The sequence below is a fragment of the Galendromus occidentalis genome, unplaced genomic scaffold (assembly GCF_000255335.2).
Source record: "Galendromus occidentalis unplaced genomic scaffold, Mocc_1.1 scf7180000077258, whole genome shotgun sequence".
Taxonomy (NCBI): domain Eukaryota; kingdom Metazoa; phylum Arthropoda; class Arachnida; order Mesostigmata; family Phytoseiidae; genus Galendromus; species Galendromus occidentalis.
In genome coordinates this window covers 37,952-60,896 of record NW_003805246.1, presented here as the reverse complement: position 1 = coordinate 60,896, position 22,945 = coordinate 37,952, and the positions used below count along the sequence as shown (strand labels likewise).

Genomic DNA, 22,945 nt, shown 5'->3' with positions numbered 1-22,945 from the left:
AATGCCTCCACGCTTCTTTATTCGTCACTCAGGCTCCTGTCGGCTGGGAATTTTAATTTTGGGGAGCGTAGAGCTCTGTCGTTTATAGCCTGCGGCAAAGCGAGGTCTTCTTCTGAGGCCCCTTTCTTTTTAGAGCCCAGGATGCGTTGCTCGACTTCGGTGTATCGATTCCAATTGAAAGTTCTGAAGAATGGATGATTCTTGAATCCGTCGAATTCGTCACCGGGTTCGTCATTTTTGCCCTCGAATTGTTTCACCCCCAGACGCTCGCTTGGGTCATCTTTGAGAAGGTCGATGAGAAGGGATCTTTGATTTGAGCTCAGACGTCGGCTGATGTGTATCGTAACATTTTTCGCCAACTCGTACCTAGAAAGCAATCGATAAATTCAGAATTCAATTTGGGGCGTCATCCCTATCGATACAGTTGCATCTAAGCCTCGCTCCGATTCCCTCCTCCCGTGTAGAGATTAGTCGCACGTGAAAGAGTTGTACTATCGATCAGAGCACTGGCAAACAGCCGATTGCGGAGAGTCTGAGGCTTCGAATCGCAGTGAACACTCGAATATTTACGGAAACACCTTTTATCTCTCGAAAGAATGGCCAAGTCTATTCCTTTTTCCTTGCGTAGATCGACAGCGGGGTCTTGCCAACGAACATCGAGTACAGTATTATACCATAGGACCACCAGTCTGCCCCAACACCATAAGGGGATTTCTCCAAGACTTCAGGAGACATGTACGCGAGCGATCCGCATCTGCTGCTCGAAACGTGACCCCGTATGCTCAAGCCGAAATCGGTGAGCTTCGCATCGAGGAGCCGGGTCGCCGACTTCGAAGGACACAGAAGGACGTTCGAGCAACTGAGATCACGGTGTAAGTAGCCCATCTTGTGTACGCATTGGACCGCATGAGCCAACTGACCCGCCAGGCGCATCGACTGTGGTTCGGTCATGGGACCATCTGCGAATACAAGCTAGAGTTGTCCAGAGATTCCTGATAGAAGGATGGAGAAGTCTTAATCTTCGAGATAATTCTTATGACCGCCGGCTTCGCAATGCGTAAAGAAACTTTGCAGGGAACGTTCCCTACTCTCTCAAGATGGAGAGCCTGTCGACGACGAAGCTCACAGCTCCATTAACGGAGCGGGATTCGACCGAAACAGATATCGATGACAGCTCTCGACTGGTACCGTCTGAGAATCGAATCGATGACTGACGGGCCAATGTTTTGTTGGCCCCACAAAAACGGAGGACCTCTCGTCGCTATTCGTCAGAGAAGCCCCGTTTGCTCCAAGGGAGCCGAGCCCGTATGGAAGCAAGAAGATAACTGATCGACGCTAGATCCAGCAATCCTCTACCAGGTGCTCCGTGCATTAGTGGTGTCTCTGCTTCTCCAATAGGAGTCATATACTCCTCATTACCGATCTCTTTCAGGTATTGGCTGAGGCTCCCCGTTGGCGCGAATTCCATCAGGAAACACCAGTTCCGGTTTGTCTCGAAGAACCCAAGCAATGTAATCACATTCGGATGGCTGGCGACTACTCTCCAAGCATTGAATTCACACTTGACTTTTACTAATTCTCTTTGTTGGTCCTCCTCGGATTGCGATTTCTGGACGCACTTCAGGGCTCCAAAATGGGTCTGCTGGAAGGTCATATTCTCGAATTTTCATCTCTGGATTCCGTCTAGGATCTACATGCAACATTGTCCAGGAGAGCTATGTGAAGATCAGGGGTGGAGGGAGGGTGAACGTACGTGAGCGACCCCAGCCGTGATTTTGAAAACTGTTCCGAATGATCCTTGGCCTATGGGCTCGTTCAGCTCGATATCAGCGAGATGTTCCACAATGTCCGCTTTCACTGACCTATTCAGCCAGAAAGTCCCGGGAAGCACCGTGCCGAGGTTGGGCACGTCGAAGATGTCGAATTCCTCCTCGGGCCTTGCTTCTACGCCTTCGAAGATCAGAGTCAATTTAGGAAAACGACTTCCCTGGATACGACCTTAGCTGTGCAGAGCTCGATCGGGAATCCCCCGCCGCGGAAACATCGGGGGTAAGCTGCAGAGCAAGATCGCGCACGTACGAGCTTCAAGGAATCACTCCTCGAAGAGTCAAGGTGCACAAGCAAGAAAAGGCATCACTGAATCGAGCTCTTCTCGCCCATAGAGCGAGAAAAGGACTCACGGGTGGTCACTTGAGTTATGACAGGTCTTATGACTTCTTGATCTTTCCTCTTGATGGAGAAGCTTCCGCTTTTCTTCTTCACTGCGAGTTCATCCTGACATTCATGCAAGCGACATTTAATATCGCTCGCGCCACTCATTCCAAGGAATGACTTGTAGCGAGAATTTCGGCTTCAATTTACTTCGTTTTCGGTATCGATAGATTGTATTCCTTCCCATCCTGGACCAGCATGGGCTCAAATGAGCGCCGCCAGGAGTACTGCGGGTCACGTGGGCTGTAGTCATCTCGATACATGCTCTTGGTCATGCTACTCACTCGATGCCGGAATTCTATTCTTCCCAGTCAGCCACGGCTCGGGAGAATCTTTCGCACGGCCGTGTCCCTTCCTCATCTTGAAGAGGAATCGATAACAGCTCTTGGAGACTTCCATGCACAGATGCTGAGGGGGCCCGCATTGTCTACTCCGCTCATACATTGCGATGTAATATGCTCATGCGACCCTGGGCGACGATGGAGCTCTGACCGCCCCAATACTTCCCGCCCGAATAGCTCCTTCCGAAAATCTCTCACGCTTTGTTCCGCCAATCTCGCCCTCGGTGAAATACCGAGTTTCCTGTATTCAACGGGCAGGCTCTATCAGAGGGCAGCCCACGCCGAGGTTGTGAAATTCATGGACATGCCCCTCAATTAGAGGAAATGGAGTGATTCTGGTGGGAGAGCCTCCAATTTATGGATCCGGAATCCGGATCGAGGCACTCCGAAGCAAAGTGATCAGGGATACAACGTTGCGGATAAAGCAACTCCCGGGGAATCTCTCCATTCAAGCTCGTCTTGCTCGGATCCCAGTCAGACGGAACATGGTGCCTCTCCGTAAATGCCTGCGAAGATATTTCCGTAGGACCGTTCTCTCCCTTACCTCGCCTCTATGTTGTGGGAACGGTGATCCGGGGAGTCACGTAGATGTCGCCTTTATCAGCGACTAGATAGGGCAGAACCTCGAGACTGTCTCACAATGAGTTCAGAAAACGAATCGGGATCGCTGCCAAGATTTCGCGAGGGGAGAAGGCTATCGTGGTAGAGCTCCCTCTATCAGGCAAGGCTCGGATCGCTCGAAGTTTCGTTCTATGCATAGGACAGCATTCCAAGTGCGATATCCGAGAGCCTCCGAGCAAATGATCGAATCTTCTAGGCGGCCCGAGTTCTTTGGAGGCCTCAATGACTTTATAAGCTTACATGAACTCATTTGAATGCACCCGAACCCAATTGTAGCAAACGCCTGCGAGAGAGCCAATCTTCTTGACTGGTTTCCTCTCTAGCTGACGATCACGGTGGATTCTCCTCTGCAGAACCGCGCCAGGACTGAGTCAGCCTGAGCTCTAGACTCCCAGGTACGCATAGGTACGTACAGTAGACCGGGACTGTTATCTAGATAATAACTCCAAGATGCTACATTTCTCTTCCTAAACCAACGAGTTGCCCCATATCTCGATTCATGATACCATTGATTCGGGATCAAGAAGAGATAAAAGGAGGTGGATCGATCACGCGTGGGAAAGAAAGGATCAGGTTGGCGGCTACCAGTCTCTCGGAACGAGCTTCAGTTCCTTCGCTCACTGCCGAAATCACGATCACTTGCGGAGCGGAAGGAGGAGAGGCCCTGGATAAGGGAAAGACCTGTAGTGTGCGGGGGAAAGATTCCTGAGATCAACAGGAGGATCAGAGATAACCCAGACGCTTTAATGCTTGGAGGAAAGCGCAACCCGGTTTCGTGCTCGAGAACTTTCCCGTCCGTAAATCGATTCACATGAAGGGAATCGTGTCGCGTATCCTGCGGATTTGGGGAGGCGATACGGGAAATTGCTCAAAGGTCTTGCGTGTGCATTATTATAGATTATGGGATGTCGATACGACTGCGGAGATGTTTTGGAAGGAATTTTTTTTTCTCTGCTCGAGTTCGCTCGAGAATCCGCCAATCAATCATTGAACGTACATTCTGCCCATCGACATGGACGAGCCTCGAATCGCTTCAGGTTTATCGCTCCTCTCAAAGTTGTCATATTCAGTGAGATGCTCTTGGAGGAATCCCTCTCCTAACCAAGGCTCAGCGCGAATCCTAGCGCCCAGCTCGTAGTCTCGCCTGCCATGCTTGTTGCGAACTGCAAGAGGGAAGGGAGTCAATGTCTATGTCCTGAGCGGAGCCAAGTGAGAATTAAGCTAGTATAAGCTATAATGTTGGTACAGACCCTGATTTGCTCCTGGAGGAAGCCAAGATTGGTGAGAAATCTCCAAATGAAGACATAGTCACCGCATATGAATCTGCGTGTCTTGCTCAAAGGTCTCTTCTCACACACTGGAAAACAATCGTTCGCTCGAGAGCCTGGCTGTGAAGCGACCGATATCCGTAGAGGAATCGAAAAGACGACCCAGGGCCGTCCCACTGACGTAGGTCGGGAGCTAGGAAATCATCTGAACGATTTTGTTTTGAAGAGAGCTGAGTGGGAGTTCCGTCGCGATCTGGACACTCGGTGGGATTGGAAAGCACGCGTTTGCCCCGAATATCCTCCCTCGCCGAAAAAAACTGGCGTTGGGAAATCGTGCGGCCGGGACTGCCCCCCCGATGAACTCTGATCCGTGGTCCGACCGGCAACCGGAAACGGCAGGGTCACCTCCTCTAGACTCCAGGGAGGGGCGGAAGCACGCGAGCTAACTTCGCGTGCCTCCATCCAAGAATTTCCATCGGCGAAATCGCGCGTAATTCTTTAAAGCTCGTGGAGGATACAGAAACTGTTCCGGAGAACTTCCTCTGATCGGCACCTTCTGATTGAACTCACCATCATTTCTTACTTTGAATCCAAGATCTTCAACGGTGACGGAGTCCTCGTAATCATTTGGGAACCTCACATAGTTCTGTTCTCGAAGCAAGTGATGATACACACTTATTATGATAATGTCGTATCTGAGGAGCTGCTTCACGGCGAACAGCTTGTGGTCCCGGAAGAATGGTTCCGTAGTCGAGACGCAGAGCTCCGAATTTCTTTTCGACGGATCATTAGCGAGTACGTATTCATTTCCGCGATACGACCATCGATACCACGAGGGATCTGCCACTCCGGCGTAGATGCAGTTGCTTTCCACCGTACCGTTATCTCCCCGCAGTCTCTGAAACATCTCCTCCCGCGCCGTATCGATCCCGAAGGGATAGGCATAACTATAGAGGAGAGCCTTCTCTCCGTCCGGCAATTCCACGTCGCGAACATGGGACCGCTTCAAAATTATGGGATTCGTCGGTATGAAGTTTATTTTCACCGAAGCGTGATCGAAAACGATCAGCGCGACTCTGTTCTGCCGGAATCGCGCGTTGAGACGGTAGACCATTGCGAGCCACCAAAAATAACCTGGAAGTGAAAAATTTCGCGGCTTCATCAGTTCGCGTGCGTTCGCGTCAATCCAACGAGGAATACGAGAAATGAGGAAATATCCCAGAGCCGGCTCGAGGTTATACTTCTTTGCTTGACCGTTCGTTTGGATTTCTGTGGCAAAGTCCACGGTATCCGAGTGAGTCAGGTGGGCAGGCATCACTTTTAGGCTGTCAGTCGAGCTGGGCTCGCACGCTAATCGTACATTCTCGATTAGGGGGACACGGCTCGACACGTTATACGGGCCTCGATCAAGGGGGATCTATGTCGGCCTCGCCCGGTTTTAACCCCTAAGTGATTCGCTGATCATGCATCGAATATCTCCCTTGCCACGCCAGCGGTGCTACGTGATCGCTGACTCGGGGGAACGCCGCGCCGTCGCAATGCCAGATCATGAGGGGGACAGCTCGGGAATCTGGAGATCGGCGGCCATGGCGACGCAAGGTACAGACCAGGGTTTCCCGAGCTTACCAGAGATGATCTCGAACAAGAATTTCGAAGGAGAGCGAGAGAGGCTCGGGAACTTCCGCTTTTGCCCCGCATGTGATCAGCAACGATACTCGGCGAACGAGGTTGGGAAGGGTAGATGATAGAGGGACGAATGATAGTTTATCCGAAGATAACAGATGAGCTGCCCCGAATTTACCATGTTCCCTTTCATCCAGCAATTCGATGGAGTCGCTCGGCTTGTAGAAGACACTTTCCGAAAAAACTGCGGAAGCCTCATTCATCACCCTCTCAACCAGATCGGGATTGGTCAGACGAAGAGCCGGGGACATTCGGAGATAAATATGAGATGATCTGTGGCTCTCTTCGGGGATGACGTGGCTCATCCCGTTGACCAGCTCCCTTGGAAGGATGAAGGAGTCGGAATCAGAGTTTTTCAGAGGCTGCGCCTCGAGCAAGCGCACAAGCATCGTCCATGAAAAAAGCCTCACTCCAAAACCTCTTGGACATCTCGGCCGAAATGGGGATCGAAAATACTTGTTTGAGCTTGCTTCTTTTCGTGAGCCTCCACTATGATGTTATCCTTGTCGGTCGCATTGAGACGGATTGCGTAGGCTACGGTAACGAATTCAGAGACTTCTACTATGATCGTATATGAGCGTTCCGGTTTACTGAAAAAAAACGGGCACGCGATCTTTAGGCGGGAACGTCGACCCAATGTCCAATCGTATCAGATAAGGAGGACTTACCTCTTCACGACTTCGTAAACGAAGAAGCTCACGAGGGCGACGAGAAGCGTTGCTATGATGATATTGCACAATAGCTGAGGAAGACGCAACTAGTTGTGATTAAGCATCGATTGCAAGTAGAGGAGTCCATTCTCACGGAGGAGCTGACACAGACAAGTTATCCTGGAGCATCATGTACCAACACAGACGCTTGAACTTTTCGCCGTCTCGATCCGTCAGACGATCGAGAGATTTCCGTTAGGATGACAGCCTCGGGTTCTTTCTTCGCTTGAGCTGCTTCCGGTTTGCGTCGTGAGGCTTCTGGGGATGTTCGCTAGAAAACGAGGTTCGCGTCAGCCCTGTGAACTCGTATGTGATTGAATCAACCGAGCTCTACGCGCCGCGCTTGCTAACTCTAGTCGTCGAGCTCTCGGAGCACCTCTTGTAAGGTTCCATCTACGAGGGCCCTGCTTCTCCCCGTACTACGCGCTTGCTCCTTGTTCGACGGAGGCCCCCTCCTTGCAGAATACAATGTGGTACTCCCGTGTCTCACGAATCCCTACTTCGCGAGATATCGATAATAATCGATGGCGCGACCGCGGCGGTTTCTCGCAGAACTCTGGACAAATGATCCCCGTTACCGGAACGGCGTGTGCTTCAGCGACTGGAAGGCTTCTCGAAACATGATAGAATTGTCTCGATAGCGCATTGCTACTTTCCCCGCTGCACGAGTTGTGAGCCTCCACCTGCTGTGAATCGCGCATCCAATCCGGTCCAACTCGTTCCTGGAAGTCGCGGAAGCTCGGACTTCGCTGGGCTGACCGCCTCAGGAACCGGAATAGGGAGCAGGAAAATCCTCAAGTCCCATTGAGAGGGTCCAGAGGCGCCTCCTTCCATGCGAGTGGTCGAATCAGACGTGTTTTACGGTAAACGCCTGATGATCGGGAATGACAGCTTCCGAGTAAGCAGAGAATGGGGAGAAAGAGGAGCAACCATAAGATTTTCTGGAGTCAAGTATCATTTATCCGCGTTGCCCGGATTGCGAGGCTAGATCAGACCTACGATCCACAGGCTACTCGGGTTTCTCGTTAGCGCGAATATTTTCATGCCACGAGAGTGTCTTGTGTGTCGGTAACTTTTTGATGACCTATTCCGAAATTGTGAGCATTCCGCCATGATGATTCAGCGTTCCAGCATCGCTCAGGCACTCATTGAAACGATGTTCCAGGCCTTTGCTAAGAATTATTTCCCAGAAGTCCGCGCTCCATCCGGTCCACTACGTTCTAGGAACATGTCAACCCGGTTCGCGCGATCGGAGCTAGTCCGTCTGCAGCTTCAGCGAAGCGAGATGCTCAAACTGATGTGGGATGTGGGTGAACGAGGTGCTTGATTCTGCCGTCTGATCATGTAGAGATAATCCCTGCGCCGCAAGTCTACTCACAAATCGAAACTGGATTCCCGACGACTTCTTCGCTCCTTTGCGGCGTTCTCCCTCTATTCGTTCTATAGACAGAGTCCCGGAACTACGGCGCGACAGGCTTTGGTCATCTTCCGGTGATTCGTCCCCGGGCGCAGCCATTTGTGTTTACGAATTGGCATCTCTCTAACTGACGACTAGCTCGGTAAACATCAGTCCGGATTATGCAATGTGGGAGGAAAATGAATTCCTTGAAACCAACTCTTTGCGGGCGTGATGATTTTGCTGACGGACCTGAAAACTGCGGCGAACCCGGTGACTAGAAACATAACTTCCCGTTGCAGGACATGTTCATCCGTTCAAGTTGAGGCTTCAAGGCGGCGATTTCTTAGCGCCTCCTCTCCCCTCCCCCATCAGTCAGAGCTTTTTTGCTTTCGAAGAAGCTGCAGACGAAGGAGTTTTTATCCCGCGATGCGAGTGAGCATATACCTCCACAAGATCGGAGAGCGAAATCAGGCAATATATTGAAATCATCTTCACTGCGTACCGGGAGCGACATTGCAACAAGAGGAGCGCTCCGTGAGGATTTCCGCTAGGAAAGAACATTGCTTGAATCGGGACAGGCAAGAGAGGGGACGGAGGGAACGGGGCGAGCCGATTTCGATTCCTGACCAGCAGTCGACCACGGCTCCCGGAATTCCGCCTGCGAGCCTTGTCTGTGCCCGCGTATGGGTTTCTCCGGAGGCATGAATTGTCCCAGTCAAAGGGGAATGGTCAGGAACAATCAATCAATCAATCGATTTCCATCGATTGCGAGCACTTGCTCGGCACATACGGAGTGGTGTGCGTGAGTCCGTGCTAGCGGCCGCTCGGATCACAAGCCGTCTCGCCTTATTCGCAGAGTTTCCGCGATCCATCTAATCGGACCAGCATCATATAGAGCCGTTTCATCGGCCAAGATACTGCTCGAGAAGGCTTGAAGTCCATTCCGGAAGGATACATGTCCAACTTCAGGAAGTTATCTTTCGTCCACTCTTCTCGCCGTATTCCTCAAAGCGCAGAAAGCTCGCAAGTGAATTATCACTCCTGAAAATCTGTCGCTTGGTATCTCACTGAGCTTGGTCAGCCCACCAGATAACCATGAAAGAACGCAATCGCGAGCTGATCCCTCTGACTCCCCACATCGGGCCGTGCGATACCTATCAATCTTGTCCGGTCTCGGATTCATCGAACGCCAATATCAGGCAAACGGTCTTCCTAAATTTCGACTGTCTATTGGAGTCTCCAGGCTGTGATCGAGCCTCGGACAGTAAAGAGAAGCTTTCATGCCATTCGAAGGCTTCGCATGGGTCGCCCCGTCGCTGATCCCGGATGAGAAACGATTAGGTGATAGATCTTTGTTCATTATTCGAGAGATCTTCTATCCGATACATTCGCGGAGATCCCAATATTTGGTCGGCTAGCGGCATCAGATACTGATTATCGGAGACCTTATAAGGGGGCTGTCGAACAGCGCGGAAGGCATCCTCGGAGTCTGTCAATGTCAGTCTGTCGATTGACTCGCCTCGCAAGAGAACTTTTCCGACTCGCTCCCTCGAGAGACCAGGTTTCGAGGTGAATGCGAAAGACGATCCTGCTACAAGGAGGAAAGCAGTCGCAGTCCGAAGGATTCCCAAAATTAAAAGTTTGTGGTGTCCCACCTCGGGGACATTCTGGGATAATTTTTATTTTCCTCCACACGAAGCGACGAGGAGCCCCGGAACGCTGGATTAATTGTCGAATCGAAGTGTGAATTTGGCGGTCACATCAGACAGTTGCAACACTCCCCTGAGGCTTCCACCGTGTTTGATTCCGTCGTCAAGGCGACTGCCGCAGGCTAAGGACGCGCTTGAAGTGCTAGTCTTGGAATGCTTGGTATCCTTCCCTAGAACAGGAGTTCTGTCTTCGGAAACAAAGCATAAATCTTATTCCTCCCGAACGATTTCGAAAGATAAAAACACCGCTTCTCGTTTTCAATCAAGTATGTGAGGAATTCACTATGCGGTCATCCATGATCGTAGAGGGCTCGTCTTGACAGCAGATGCAGCCGTATTTTGGGACAGGAGTGTTCGCTCTCCGGAGGGAAGACTCACCATCGCTCGCTGCTCCGTGATCGGGGTTCACAGCCGATCTGTCGTGAGAATCTCTCTCTGGGTCACGCTCCAGATCGCGCTTCGCCGTCTTGCGGATCTTCTTTTCCAGCTTCTTCGCTTCCGCAGCCAAGGCTCCCAATCTCTTGCGGATCTCATTCATATCTTGGCTTTGCTTCAAAACGAGCATGTCGGCCCTACGGAGATGACCAGTTATTGCGCTCCTTCGGGTAAAACCCGGTCACCGATTAAGCAAGATATTCTTGATTCGAAGACTCCCAACCGAGGAAATGGATTCCGGACCTCTGGTCAGGACGATCCGACGTGAGTTTCTCCTGAATTCTCGACTCCAGTCTATCTATATTGGCTTCGAAACGAGCCAACCTATCGCTGAGGCGATCCAACCTCTCCAGGACTTCGCTCGGCGCAGAGTCCATTCTTACAATTTTTCGAAGCGGTCATCGTTTTCCTCGAAGAGTGACACCATCTAGAATTTCAAGGGCTGCTGCAGGATGACTTCATTTGCAACCACCGCTCGATCGATGATTGATGATATTTCTGTCCCGCGTCCGATGTTTGACCCATGTATCAGCACCCCATCCAGAGCTCATTCCATGGGCTCGTCCTCCGCGTCTCATGGAATCACTTATCTTGGGTGATACTGGTGGGCACATTCAACATTCACGAGAACTATCCCCTTCCCCCCGATAGAATGAAAACGCATTCTTTGTCTGACACCGAACATACTCCAGGCGCTTTTCTCCTCCGAAAAGACTAAAAACTTTTTCAATCGATGTCCATTCACCACAGTGAGCTCGAAATATACTTTCCGAGCTGCATAGATGTATGCTTCCCGCGAAATTTACGCATTCTCCGGATATCGTTATTATTTAGCAAATGTAAAGCCTTTCCACTACGATGAGTAATCGTCGGCGCCCTCACGGCTGTTGTTCTATACAACATGGAAAATATTCACAATATGAGTCGATCGCTCCAAGACGTCTGAGACTTAGTCTCGGAAATTATTCGCCTCCCCATCTGGTCCGCTGGGCTCGCTCTCCACATTTATCTCTGTCGATACCACTCTGTCCACCGAGTCATTTGTCGAAGAAATAGATGGGCTCCCTCATGAATTCGCTGCCGAGCTACACGAGACGTCCGCCGTTCCTTGCCAAATTCAGCCACCGAAGCTCAATTCTGAAGCAGAAGGCTTCAGAAAACAGGTTTCTCCAGAGGGAAGCGGGGGCCGAGACTATGCTGTCGCTCGTGGTCGAGTCATCGCCCAAGTTTCGATGGTCTCGTGGTTGAGAATTCCTGGGAAGGTTTCCGAGCCCTTCCGTAGATCCATCCATTTCTTCTTTGGGTCTATTGCTCACTCGGAATCTCTCGAATACCATTCTCCGCGGACCTCCATCCACTCGGTATATGGAGATGCAGAGCGGATCCTCCCGATTCTCAGACGAGGGCATCTTCTCCCGTGTATCCGATCAGTGCATGTTTGCTGTCAGTCATGTAGTCTTCGAAGACATTGTTACGAAATTTCGCCCACAGGTCATCGAATGCGATCTCATTCGTCCCATTGCTCCCTTTCAGATTCAATGGTTCCTTTTCACAGTAAGTTCCATTCGACTGAAGTCCTCTGCTCCAGAAGAGTTTCATGTAGTGAGACCCTGCGGCGGAACCGAATATGAGTGAACGAAGCACGCAAGGATGCAGCAAGGGCTCGTACATATATTTTCAGTATCAGGGTATGCCCGAGTACCCACTGGGTACCGGGACTAACCATCTGTCTTTCTTTGATACATCTCGAAGAAAACAGCCCCCAAGAAATTCGCCTTGAGCTTTTCGAAACCCTGGTCCAGGCCCGAGAGCGTCGCTGATATGGAAAAATCATGCTCGAGGAATAAACTCCACTTGTCTCCATAGGGGGGTTTCCCTGTGAAGATGCCCCGATTATGGGCTGAACACAAATGATCCATCATACACGTCGAAGAGCATATCACGTGAAGTCACGATGAACATATACTACGATTAGGTGAGTCACATGTACGTTTGTCTCACCATCTTTCAGCAACTTCATACGATCTGCTAGACCGCGAAGAAGAAAATATCCATAGTAGGGCCTCAGAGTCGATGTGATCCGATCATAGAGAATTCCGTACACTTCGTCGATCGATTCCTTGTTACTTGTGTACCACGGCGGCTGCTCCAGGTTCTCGTAACGCAGCGATTCAATGCCTTATTGAATGATGACATGTTTCCAAGTGTTCCAGGCAAAAATTGACGGTTACGTGTTTACTTTGCAGATACGAGTTTTACACGTCTTCATCGGAATGATGGAACTCAATCTGGTAGCGATCGTTGGATCTAGATCCGACGACCACTGCCCGCTCCAGAATCAAATTCCTAGGCAGAATCAAACCCAGGCAGATTAGGGGCCGATCTCACCGTCTAGATAGATGAACATATCGAAGGCATCTGCGCTGCGATCAGCAAGCCCCAATTTCTCCGCAACGAAGCGCAGAACATCAGCGACGGTGGTAGGCTTTCCCCCTATCGACTTGACTTGGATACCATAATAACCATCCATGCATTTGGAGAGCTCTTCATCCGAGAGGCTATTCGATGAGGTGTACTTATCGGTGTTCGACGGGGGCACAATGACAGATATTGGCTGGTAATGACTCCTGCGATGACGGAATCGTTCTTGAGCAATACAGCGGTGTGAATGCGTACGCACGTGCTCCCATGAAAGGATGAGAAAGAACTCACTCCGTGGTGTAGATCGAGTAGAGGATTGACTGAGCCGTTTCTGCGCAACGGTAAGACTCTGAAGACCTAGCCCACACTTCTCTGGCATTGCCAGTGATTAGGTCGGGATACCATCGCTTCCAAATTTTCCCTGAGGAAGTCGTCTCAATCTATACGGGATCTACTGGCTTACATGGACTCGAGCAAAGTACCCTCCTTTCCAGAGAGGAACTCGCCGAACATCGCGGGCATCCCCGGAGAAATATACCCGGAAAGCGACTGCTCGCACAGAAATTTACGTACCGACTCGAACAGCGCTGTCAATGCCCTTCTGCGTGAGATAGCCCGGACCTCGAGAGAACGGTTTCGGGTTCAGAAATTCATCATGCGGCGGATAGAAGATGGGAGCACGGATGGAGTGTCTTGCGATCACGAACAATGATTTCAGCTCATCTCTTCCCGTGAATGACATGTCCTGCCGATTTTCGAAGATCGTCAAATAAATTCTCCGAATGGTCTATACGGGAAGCTCCATAACTTGCCTACTTCGATATCCACGAATCTTTTGTGCTGAGTGCCACGAAAGCGATAGCGACGAGTCCAGCCGGAAGCCGACGCCTGCGCCGCCGATTTCGAGATTCGAATGAAATTTTCTGTGAGCTACATTTGCGGGTTTTAAGCTCATTTCGCAGGGGGAGTGGGACTTCGATTCTTTCCTGATAGGAGTCATCCGAATACTGAACAGTAGCAACCGAGGATCTTGCCTCCAAGCACTGAAGCTCGAGAGGGGCAATGGCGTGCCAGTCGCGAATTCGTCGACCCCGCGATAGGTAGTGAGCATACACGAGTCCTCCTCGACGTGGGCCTTTCCAACTTTGACATTTCCCGAGGACGTTTGTATTCAATGCGATGAATTAATGAATCGCGACGGATGCTTTTCGAATAGATTGGCTCAATGCTCAATCCTTCTCGGTACGTCTAAGGAGCTTGCGCGGATTCCGGAAGTGATTTTTAAAGTCAATGGAAATCCAAATCATGAGCTCCGGGAGGAATGAGGCGTGCGATGGCTCCTAATCAACCTTACCGCTGGTCTCTCACGGATATCGGGATCGATCTCCACATGCAGTGCTTCTGGGAACGAAGTATGAGAGAGCCAGAAGAGGGACACAATGCACACACTTGTTACGAAGAAGTCCATGAATGAAAGTGAAAGATAGGCTGCCTTCCTCTCGACTACCCGTCTGTCCCTATTCGTCGATAAAATACTGCGTGAGCCGGAGAGTGCGACGGCAGGTCACCCTCGCCAGAAGCGTTTCCAAGACTGGTCAAGTTTATCCTGGAATATCGACTACAAGTTTACTGCTCGACTCCAACATGGTTGTGCTGCGCCACTCACATGAATACGTCTAAATATCACGAGTAATTTGGCCTTTGTCGCTTACGAAATGCGATCGCGCCCTCATCCTATGAAGAATGATCAGTCACCGAGCTGATTTGCCGCTGATTTGCTTGAGTGACCATCACGTGAACACTCTGGAATGAATTATTTATATTTGTGAGGACATCGGAATTGTTCCAACGGCGACTCTGAACCGGGGTATCAGCAACGAAAATCCGAGTGAAAATGTCTCCTCTCTGGTATATTCCCCTCGGGAAGCCTGGAGATGCGTTGCGACAAGTATTTTCTGTCTCTTTGAGGAGCCTTTACCGGAAGATGTTCGAGGTCATTGGACGTTAGGGAGCTTCGGCCCATGAGCTTCGAGTTAGCCTGCTCTCGGATTCGCAAATCATGAAGGATTAAATTGGAAAGACATAGAACAAATGTGCCACGTTGAGGGCCTATTTGAGCGTTTCGGAGTGCTCGGAATCCCTCTATCTGACGCTTGTCCGATGGAATCTTCTGCATGCGCCCGAGGGGGACTCCGAGTCCCCAATCGATTCGGATGCTACCGACCTGGGTGGCTTGGCCGACCTTGCCGAAAAGATAGTCCAGTCGGATCTAGTCGAAGAGCGATGGGTCGTCAGAAAAAATTTAGATACTTGTACTCGATTGAGGTGGGGATTTTTTCTTCCGTCGCGCTCGCACCTGCCAATGAAATGCTGCGAGGAAAGCCGCTCAGACCGCTCCAGCTCCACGAATCTATCGACATCATTCGCAGAAATCCCTCGAATGATTACGGTCGACAAAAAATGCAGGAAAAACAAGTATCATCTTGGCGATCCTCCACAGCGATGCTCACCATCTTTTCTGATCTTGCCCAAACGTCACTTCAGAAACGCTTGTTGTGAGCATCCGGTATTTTCGGGTTTTCCATCCGCGCGTGTTGCGTCCAGAGCAATTGATATGTCGTCTCAGTCCGAACGTGCTTGCGCGTCGAGAGCCGCGAGGCGAGCCTCCTGGATGGGATTAGGATTGAACTCTTTGGCACTCGCTCGCCAAGAAGTTGACAAGCCTCTCGCACGCCTCTAGAGAAGAGATCTCACAATGAGTGGTCGACATATTTGCCTGACATCGAGTTCGGATGATTGTGTCCATCATTGGTTGGATCCTGTTGCTGAATAAGATTCATTGCCGGATTCGCGTCGGTAAAAATCCGAGAAATTCGGATCGGGACCACGACAACCACGTTGACTGACCCTTATCGTCGTAGGAACAAGAAACGCCGAACAGCCAACACAGCAATTTTCTGTAGAGGTAACCTCAGCTTATCTTTTCCGACTATCGTGCCTTGATTAGATAAGATCACGAATCGAAATGGACCCTAATGCAGCCAGAAGACCGACCACAAATCATAGAATCATCAATCCTTGAATCTGAAGCTTTTTGAAGCTCCATGGAGCGTCTCTGCCCGTGCAAGGGCTCCCTCGAATTTGAGACGCAGCTTAGGCCGAGGATCATTGGGGAAAAGTATTCGAGTCGCGTGATTACGGCTCGACCTTGTTCAGTGGGCGGCATGGCGCAGTAATCCGATCGATTTAGCTCGTTCTCAACATCAACTCTCCCTAAATTATGGTGATTACCGACCGCTCTTCTGCGGTCGACTCCATCTCCGCCGGGTGCCATGGCAGAACTGTATAGCAATCTGTTCGAAACACCCAGAATACCATGATGGCGAAGCACACCGAGGCTTGTCTCAATATTCTTCTCGTCATCGATGAACGTTCCTTTCTCACAATCGGGGTTCCGGCTTGTATATACCAGCCTGTATTCAAAGCATCGGGAGGACTGTCCATTGTGTCTCTATCGCAGCGCATAGCTTCTGCAACGGTCTAGAATTCGGCAACGTTCGATAGTTACCCCGCGGGAGAGAAGAAATCGATTGTAGTCAATAAGCAATCATCATCGCCACCTGATAGCATCATCCGAAGGCGCTCACCAATAATCTTCACTGGGAGCGGTCAGCGAATAGCATATATTTAATCGTAATCGCTCCATGTCCATCTTCAAGCGAGAGAATCAGGCTCTTGATTATGAGCACATTACCGTGGCCTCATCGCAGCGTGGATGCCTCTCGTCAGCGATACACCGCGGAGCATTGGGACTCTGGGCGAACCGCCTGACTCAGACAGTATGTTCCCCGAGCATTCAATCAGCTCCTATCATTCCTGGCGGCAGGTGAGACGGCCGAAATTACTCGTCCGGAACTATCTGTCCCTCCGCTCTGACCTTTCTGGACCGAACATTCAACCGAACGCAAGAATATGAGTGAGGAGCGCGGAATCCCATGAGTAACAAGATTCCAACGCTCTCATACATTAGCCCCTTGCGTAATTATCATAAATTCTTCATCCAACGTCATGTGAAGTCGGCGTCGCTCCATACAGTCACGAAAATGGAAAATAGATGCGGAGCTATTTACATATTATACTATACATACATATATCAGATGTATATATCTCTTCTTCCAACTTGTCTAATCGATAGAGGCGTCGGCTCCTTAGCGGCGAACTTGGTAAATCTCAAAATGACTGTTTGCGGGGAAGGCGTACGATCAGCATCCTTGAATTCCCGTAGTCATCGGAGCTCATTTACCTGGGCCGCAGCGACGCATTGACTGAGGGTAGCCCCAAAGGCCGAGAAACTCACGGGACAGCTGGGTCCAACAATGGGCTGCGAGACTTCCGCATCGGATGAGAGGACAGTCGCTGTGCCTACAAGAGAATATGTTCCTCGGACACCGACTCAGACTCAGGGAAATCGCTGGCGGGAAGCTCAGAGAGCGCAAGCTCTGCGAAACTTCTAGATAATAGAATAGTCGGCGACGAAGGATCTCCGCTGGTGCTGGCATCGTTGTCCCATCGTACTCCATGCGTCTGCAGACAGCTAGGACGGTCCCATCCACGGAGTGGCTGAGTGGGAAATGCCTTCATGGATCTACGGTGCTGGCTCTCTCTTAGCCAGACATAGAGAACATGACGAACCTGAGCTCATCCTCTATAGACGCGTGGCTTGATCGGTCGAAGTCTGCCGATGCGCACTCTTTCCCACCCGCAGCGGGTCGGCAGCGGAAGGATCTGGTCCTGTCGAGTAGATACATATATTCTGGACTACCGCGTACTACCCGTGCTTCGCCAAGGGATCATTCAAGCACCGACGACGACGCGAAGACGAAAAACCATGTCACGATAGAAATCACGCCTAGGTGCTTTGGTGGTGGCTACGATCTGACAATGAAGTAAATGGCAGGACTGACTGTCCCACCCGGCGAGGGAAGCATGGGGTACTGGAGGATGCAGTAAGATCGTTGCAAGGCTCGCTTGTTCTGAGGAGCCACTCTTTCCGCTAAGTACGAGCGAACTCCGCGCTTCACCGCGATTCCGAGCAAATTAGGTGACTTTCCGCAATTTTGCGTATATTCGCCGCGATCCAGCCGCGATATGAGCGATTTTCTCCCGCGACAGAATAGCCCTATCGATCAAGGGTAGCGATTCGCCGGAGCTCATCATCACCTTCATCGCAAGGTATTTCGCGGTATCCTCAGTTCGGCAAAAATGACGGGGGCTGTCTCATCTATTTGAGGTCCACTGAGGGCTTTTCGCCCCCTGCGTAAGAGAAGAGGAGCCGTCTGCTGGAAGCGATGCGGGGTGGTCTGGCTTTCTTGCATTGATAGAGAGAGGCTTCGAGCTCCGACGCCGCAGTGGGGCCGAAGCTCATTCGTTGTGGATGAAATCCAAGGTCCAAGAATCGGACCAAGAAACGGCCGACAATGCTTGTCGGCGCTCGGCGCTCGGAAGTGTTAGAGAACCACCTCCAGTAGCGACAGACCTGCTAACGCGAAACTAGTGCCTGCGACTGCGCTGTCGGAGTCCGACAGTCTCCGATAAGCGAGGGTCAATGCTTGAACTCCGATAACCGTCCTTTTCTCAAGGTCCCGTGAGATTTGGACCGATTCGATTCAGTTTCGGGTTTTGGATCAGAACATCGATGAATGCATCCGAATCAGCGAACATCGTGAATCGTGATTATCGACGATTATCTGGGAAGGTATCTGCCACCTCTTATCCCTCGTTTGTTGCAGTATTGAACTCCCGGAAGATGCGGTCTATCGGCGGGAAATTCCTCAGTATGCACGGGCTGGCTTGCGGTTCGTTGAAGTATCGCTGCATCATCACTTTTCTATTCTCATTGAGACCGCGGAAAAACATTGATCGGTGGTACGTTTCGCTGAAGTGGTGGCAATCGTCTAGTCTATCGGCTGGATGCAATATCCACAGGGTTCGAATTCTCGCGCATGAAGTCTTCAAGTGAATTGAGAATATGACCCTGGTCTGCCGGCGGAAAGAACGGAAACCATTCTTTTTCTTGGAACGCGGCAGTGAGAGAGCGGCTATGGTGGCCTTCTCGCCTTGTGAACGACGACGATTGAACTCGTCTTCGAGACGCCGACCGGCCGTCAATGGCGTTGGTTCGATTGCGTCACTGCGCCCAGTTGGCGCTTGACCACGTAGAGAGTCGGGCGCTTGACCACTTAGAGCGTCGGGCGCAGAATGCCGTATCAGGCTGTTTCTTCTTCCTTGATTATGTTCAGTGCATCGGAAAGCGGTTTTGCGCACTCGAGATATTCCTCTAGATATAGAATGTCGTCGCAAGTAAGGATCGATTCAAGATTCAGCCGCCGACCAAGTTCGCGAATAGATTCCTGACACCCCACCTGACCCTTCATGGTATTCTACAATTCTATAAGCTCAGAAACGAACTAGGCGAGAAACCTACTGAGCCAATGGTCCAACTGGCCAAAAGAAACCGGGCAAAAGACTAAATGGTCGGAAGAATCCCGATTTCGCTCAGATGAGATCAGCAGCGTTTGCAGGGTTTTCCCGGGGGAAGGGGGGGGGTGGTACCAGGTTTTCGCCCCCGGATACGCCTCCGGATGAGATGCTCCTTGTTGGGAGACTTCACCTGAGAACCTGAGTTTGAGCAGAGCCTCGGACAAGCGACGTATCGCCTGAGCAACCGTACTTCAGTACGCGAGGTTGCGAAGGCGATCGAATTCAAGGAGACGCTTGTTTTGAGACTTTAGAGCTCATACGCAGAAAGTAGATATAGACAACTTCAGGAAGAAATGGATTGTATTGATATCCAAAGCCCGGGGTGGGTCGATGGATTTGGTAGCTAAGGCGTAAGGCACTCAATCCTTCCGTACCCTATCGCCGTTCCTTACTGCTGGGTGCCTTATTCCAATCCTTCCGAGCTTTTCGTGATTCGCATCGGTTCATTTTGAGTTCAGAGTTACCAACGTATATGACAAAGTATCATCGAACCCTATTTATGCTTTCCCTCATCGGGACCGAGAAGTTCGCCTCCATGAGGAAATTATGGGCGATACCACGAAGGTATCCAACATGTTAGAGATGCCCGGCTCGGTGAACGACTTTTGGGCCTCGCTCGTCTGCCCCAACGTATCTTTTTTGGCATCCGACGTGCCTGCCTTGAGTGCATCGATGAATTTCGAATGTTGGATTCGGATTCGACTCGGAGTCGGCGGTTGGCCACTTCAGCGTAGGTATTCGTACGCGCTCCGCCATTTAGTGTTCGTTCGCTGATAAACCGGCCACATGTCAACGAAAAAGTGCGGTGTCCTCCGGTCCACAGTACCTTCTGGGCGGATCCGATTCAACCGTCCGGTATCAGCGTCTCCGAAATAATTGAGAAGCGAGACAAGGTCGACGGGCGAGCAGGGCGAAAGCTCGGAGATGGCGTTATCCAGCTCAGCGTGGGGAACAGAAGGCGAGGCAGCTATCCTCCGAGTCTTCAGCGCGAAGTCGTCGTGCGTCTCGCAGCGACTCCACAAGCCTCCATGCGCCTCGACAAGCGGAGCTTGAACACCGTAGGGAAAAAACATCCGTGAGTGCTTGTTCCCGGCGGGACACAATTCCTTACTGCATTCATCATGGCTCGATCGTAGTCCATCACCACGCTCGCGGGAGTCTGGCTCGCTCATAATGAGGTCGGGCGCAATCTTCTGATCACCATTCATTGATGGTTTCGTGTTCCAAAGATGGGCATGGAGCGCGTCAATATCAACACGATTTCCGCAGACAGCCATCTGAGTCTCTCTGAGGAGATTGAGGGCGTACTTTGTCTGCTGGGTGCAATAAATGAAGCGCGGAACCCCTGCATCTCCGTGGGGAGTCCTGACATTGATGCGTCGGTGAGTCGCGGTGGGTTCAACGATTTCCTTCCCAGAAACCTGTGGGAGAAAATCCTCCGGGAATGAAAGAACTCCTCGCCGCCATGATCAGCCTTGAATTAGATTCTGTTTTCAAGGAAACAACATGATCTCCGTCTTAGGTTGATCGGTAAGCGCGCGCCGCCGTCGCTTCATCCGGCGCAGAGATCGTCAATGTGAGGACCGTTGATAGAAAGTTGTCAGTAACAGGATATACGCGGTTGCTACTTTCATCGAACCTCTCCCTTGGCAAGGCTAAAACAATGAGTCATCGACGAGCTGAAACTTTATATTTCAAGAGATGAATAGTATACATTAGAAGCGAACCTCAGATGAGAAATATTTATATATATCTAATGACGAGTATCTCCGCGACGAGACCACTACTTGCTTGAGTTTCCTTGCGCACCGTAACCCCATCCACAGCGAATACCTCCAATCACAGCCCGGGGACGCCCGGAAATACCTAGAGGAAATCGTTCTTTCGGCTCTCACTCGTCTCATCCGCCTCGTTCAAAGACCCCGAGCGAGAAGTCACCCCCGACCCGCAGCGAGAAGTCGGACCGAGTATTGAGTACAGAGGGATGATTCCGGGTGAAACCGGCGCGGGCGCCGCGATGAAATTGCTCTCAACTATCCCCAATGTTTTGCTCTGATACGAATGCAATGCAGCTCGCGAGCTCTGTCATGGGACAACTATCACGTCCTTTCTGGAGAAAATAACGCTTAACTTTTTCGAGGCATTCGAGAGCTTCGCTGCAAGAGATCCCGCCCAGAATGGTCCCACATCCGCTGTATATGATGTTCGGAGCATTGGTTTGTTCTAGGTCGGCACAATTTCTGCTGATAGCGCCGCTATCAAGCTCTCCAAGTCTTTGGGACGCCGGAACGATTGATACGCTGCGATCAAGGTTCCCTTGAAGAGTAGAAGTTCCGCAGCCCGATACAGGGCTCGGCACAATGAGATCTGATTCCTGGCCTCCAGCGAGCCCGACTTTGAATCCGCACCGAACGAAACAATCCCGGATTAGAGTTTGACTGACATTGTTCCAACTATCTGCTGCGATGAGAGCGGCCTGCATCAAGTTCAATTCCGGGGAAGCCCTCGTCGAGCTTTGCTCAATTGCTTGATTGAGAGACTCTTGGAGCCTCGCACTGAACGACGTCTTGAAGTAGTCGATGACGCCCAAACTGAGAGGCTGAATTTTCGCGATTGCATTGGTGGGAAGGAGCTCGAAAACTATATTCTTGAAGGATTCGACATGCGGTCGCGGGATGCAATCGTCGACGAGCAGCAGGATTCGTCTCCCGACCCGCTGCAATTCTTCGTCCCAGGCGGCTAACCACGAGCCGAAGATAGGTGTTGTGATTCTCGCGTTATTATTCGCGAAAAAAGAGAATTGGAAATTTTCTAGCTTGAAGTCACTAATGCATATGGGCTCAACACTGTGTCCAATTATCAAAAGTTCTCGCTTGTCGGATCCAGCCATGTTGGTGCAGCACAAGACCGTGAGTCGGTCCATTGTTCTGTCCGCAATACCCGGCGAGTCGACGTTCCGGCACGATGGACGGTCAGGTCGATGGAACAAAGTTGATTCTGCTGCATTGTAGATACTGTCGGCGTCGAATGACTGAAGGATTTCCGGCAAGCGTTCTGCTCTCCATTGACTTGCAGTGGGAACATCAGCCGCAGATCTCTTGAATTTGATGCTGTGACGCTGTTTCCAACGAGAAAGCCAACCATCAGTTGCTCTGAAATCATTTTTTCCGAGTTCGAGAGCGAGTTGTTCGGCCTTCTTCATGAGCACTGAACCACTCAGACTTTCGCTTCTAGAACCCGCGCTGATGAACCATTGTCTGAGGGCTTCGTCGACTTCCGGACATTTACTTTCTCGGTACCGTTTCACATCTCGGCGATCCTCAGATGCCCACAGACCTCTCAATCTTTTCTCATCGCGGAGTATCCGGAGGATCGATGATTTAGAGATCCCTGTAATTTCCGCTAAGCGGCGGCTGGAGCGATGGGGCTCTGACTTGATGCTGTCGAGGATGGCGATTTTCTCCGATAGACCAAGATCTTTGCGCGACATCTGGCTCAGGAATCACGGCTGCAATGGTCAGAAATTAAGAACTGACATTCATCGAGATGGGTTCCTCGAGGGATGTCATCATTACTTGAAAATTTCGAAGCCTTAATCCCGATGTTG

The 22,945-nt window shown here is 50.9% G+C and overlaps 2 protein-coding genes across 2 annotated transcripts; both read right to left on the bottom strand.

Annotated features, from left to right (window-relative positions):
• LOC100898461 (serine/threonine-protein kinase Aurora-3) lies at positions 1 to 5,094 on the bottom strand. The gene is given in 8 exon segments (XM_018639011.2): positions 1 to 366; positions 579 to 612; positions 615 to 959; positions 1,420 to 1,639; positions 1,763 to 1,950; positions 4,171 to 4,336; positions 4,424 to 4,530; positions 5,012 to 5,094. Coding segments are annotated over 6 exon segments (1,203 nt in total). The 5' UTR covers positions 4,238 to 4,336; positions 4,424 to 4,530; positions 5,012 to 5,094; the 3' UTR covers positions 1 to 17.
• Positions 5,095 to 11,772: 6,678 nt separating this feature from the next.
• On the bottom strand, positions 11,773 to 22,228 carry LOC100898171 (uncharacterized). The gene is made up of 7 exons (XM_003742032.2): positions 21,782 to 22,228; positions 13,372 to 13,543; positions 13,090 to 13,219; positions 12,766 to 13,004; positions 12,379 to 12,555; positions 12,101 to 12,253; positions 11,773 to 11,987 (listed from the first exon to the last, which is right to left on the bottom strand). The coding sequence occupies exons 1-7, from the start codon at positions 22,226 to 22,228 to the stop codon at positions 11,773 to 11,775; spliced, it is 1,533 nt and encodes a 510-aa protein (XP_003742080.2).
• Positions 22,229 to 22,945: the final 717 nt, after the last annotated feature.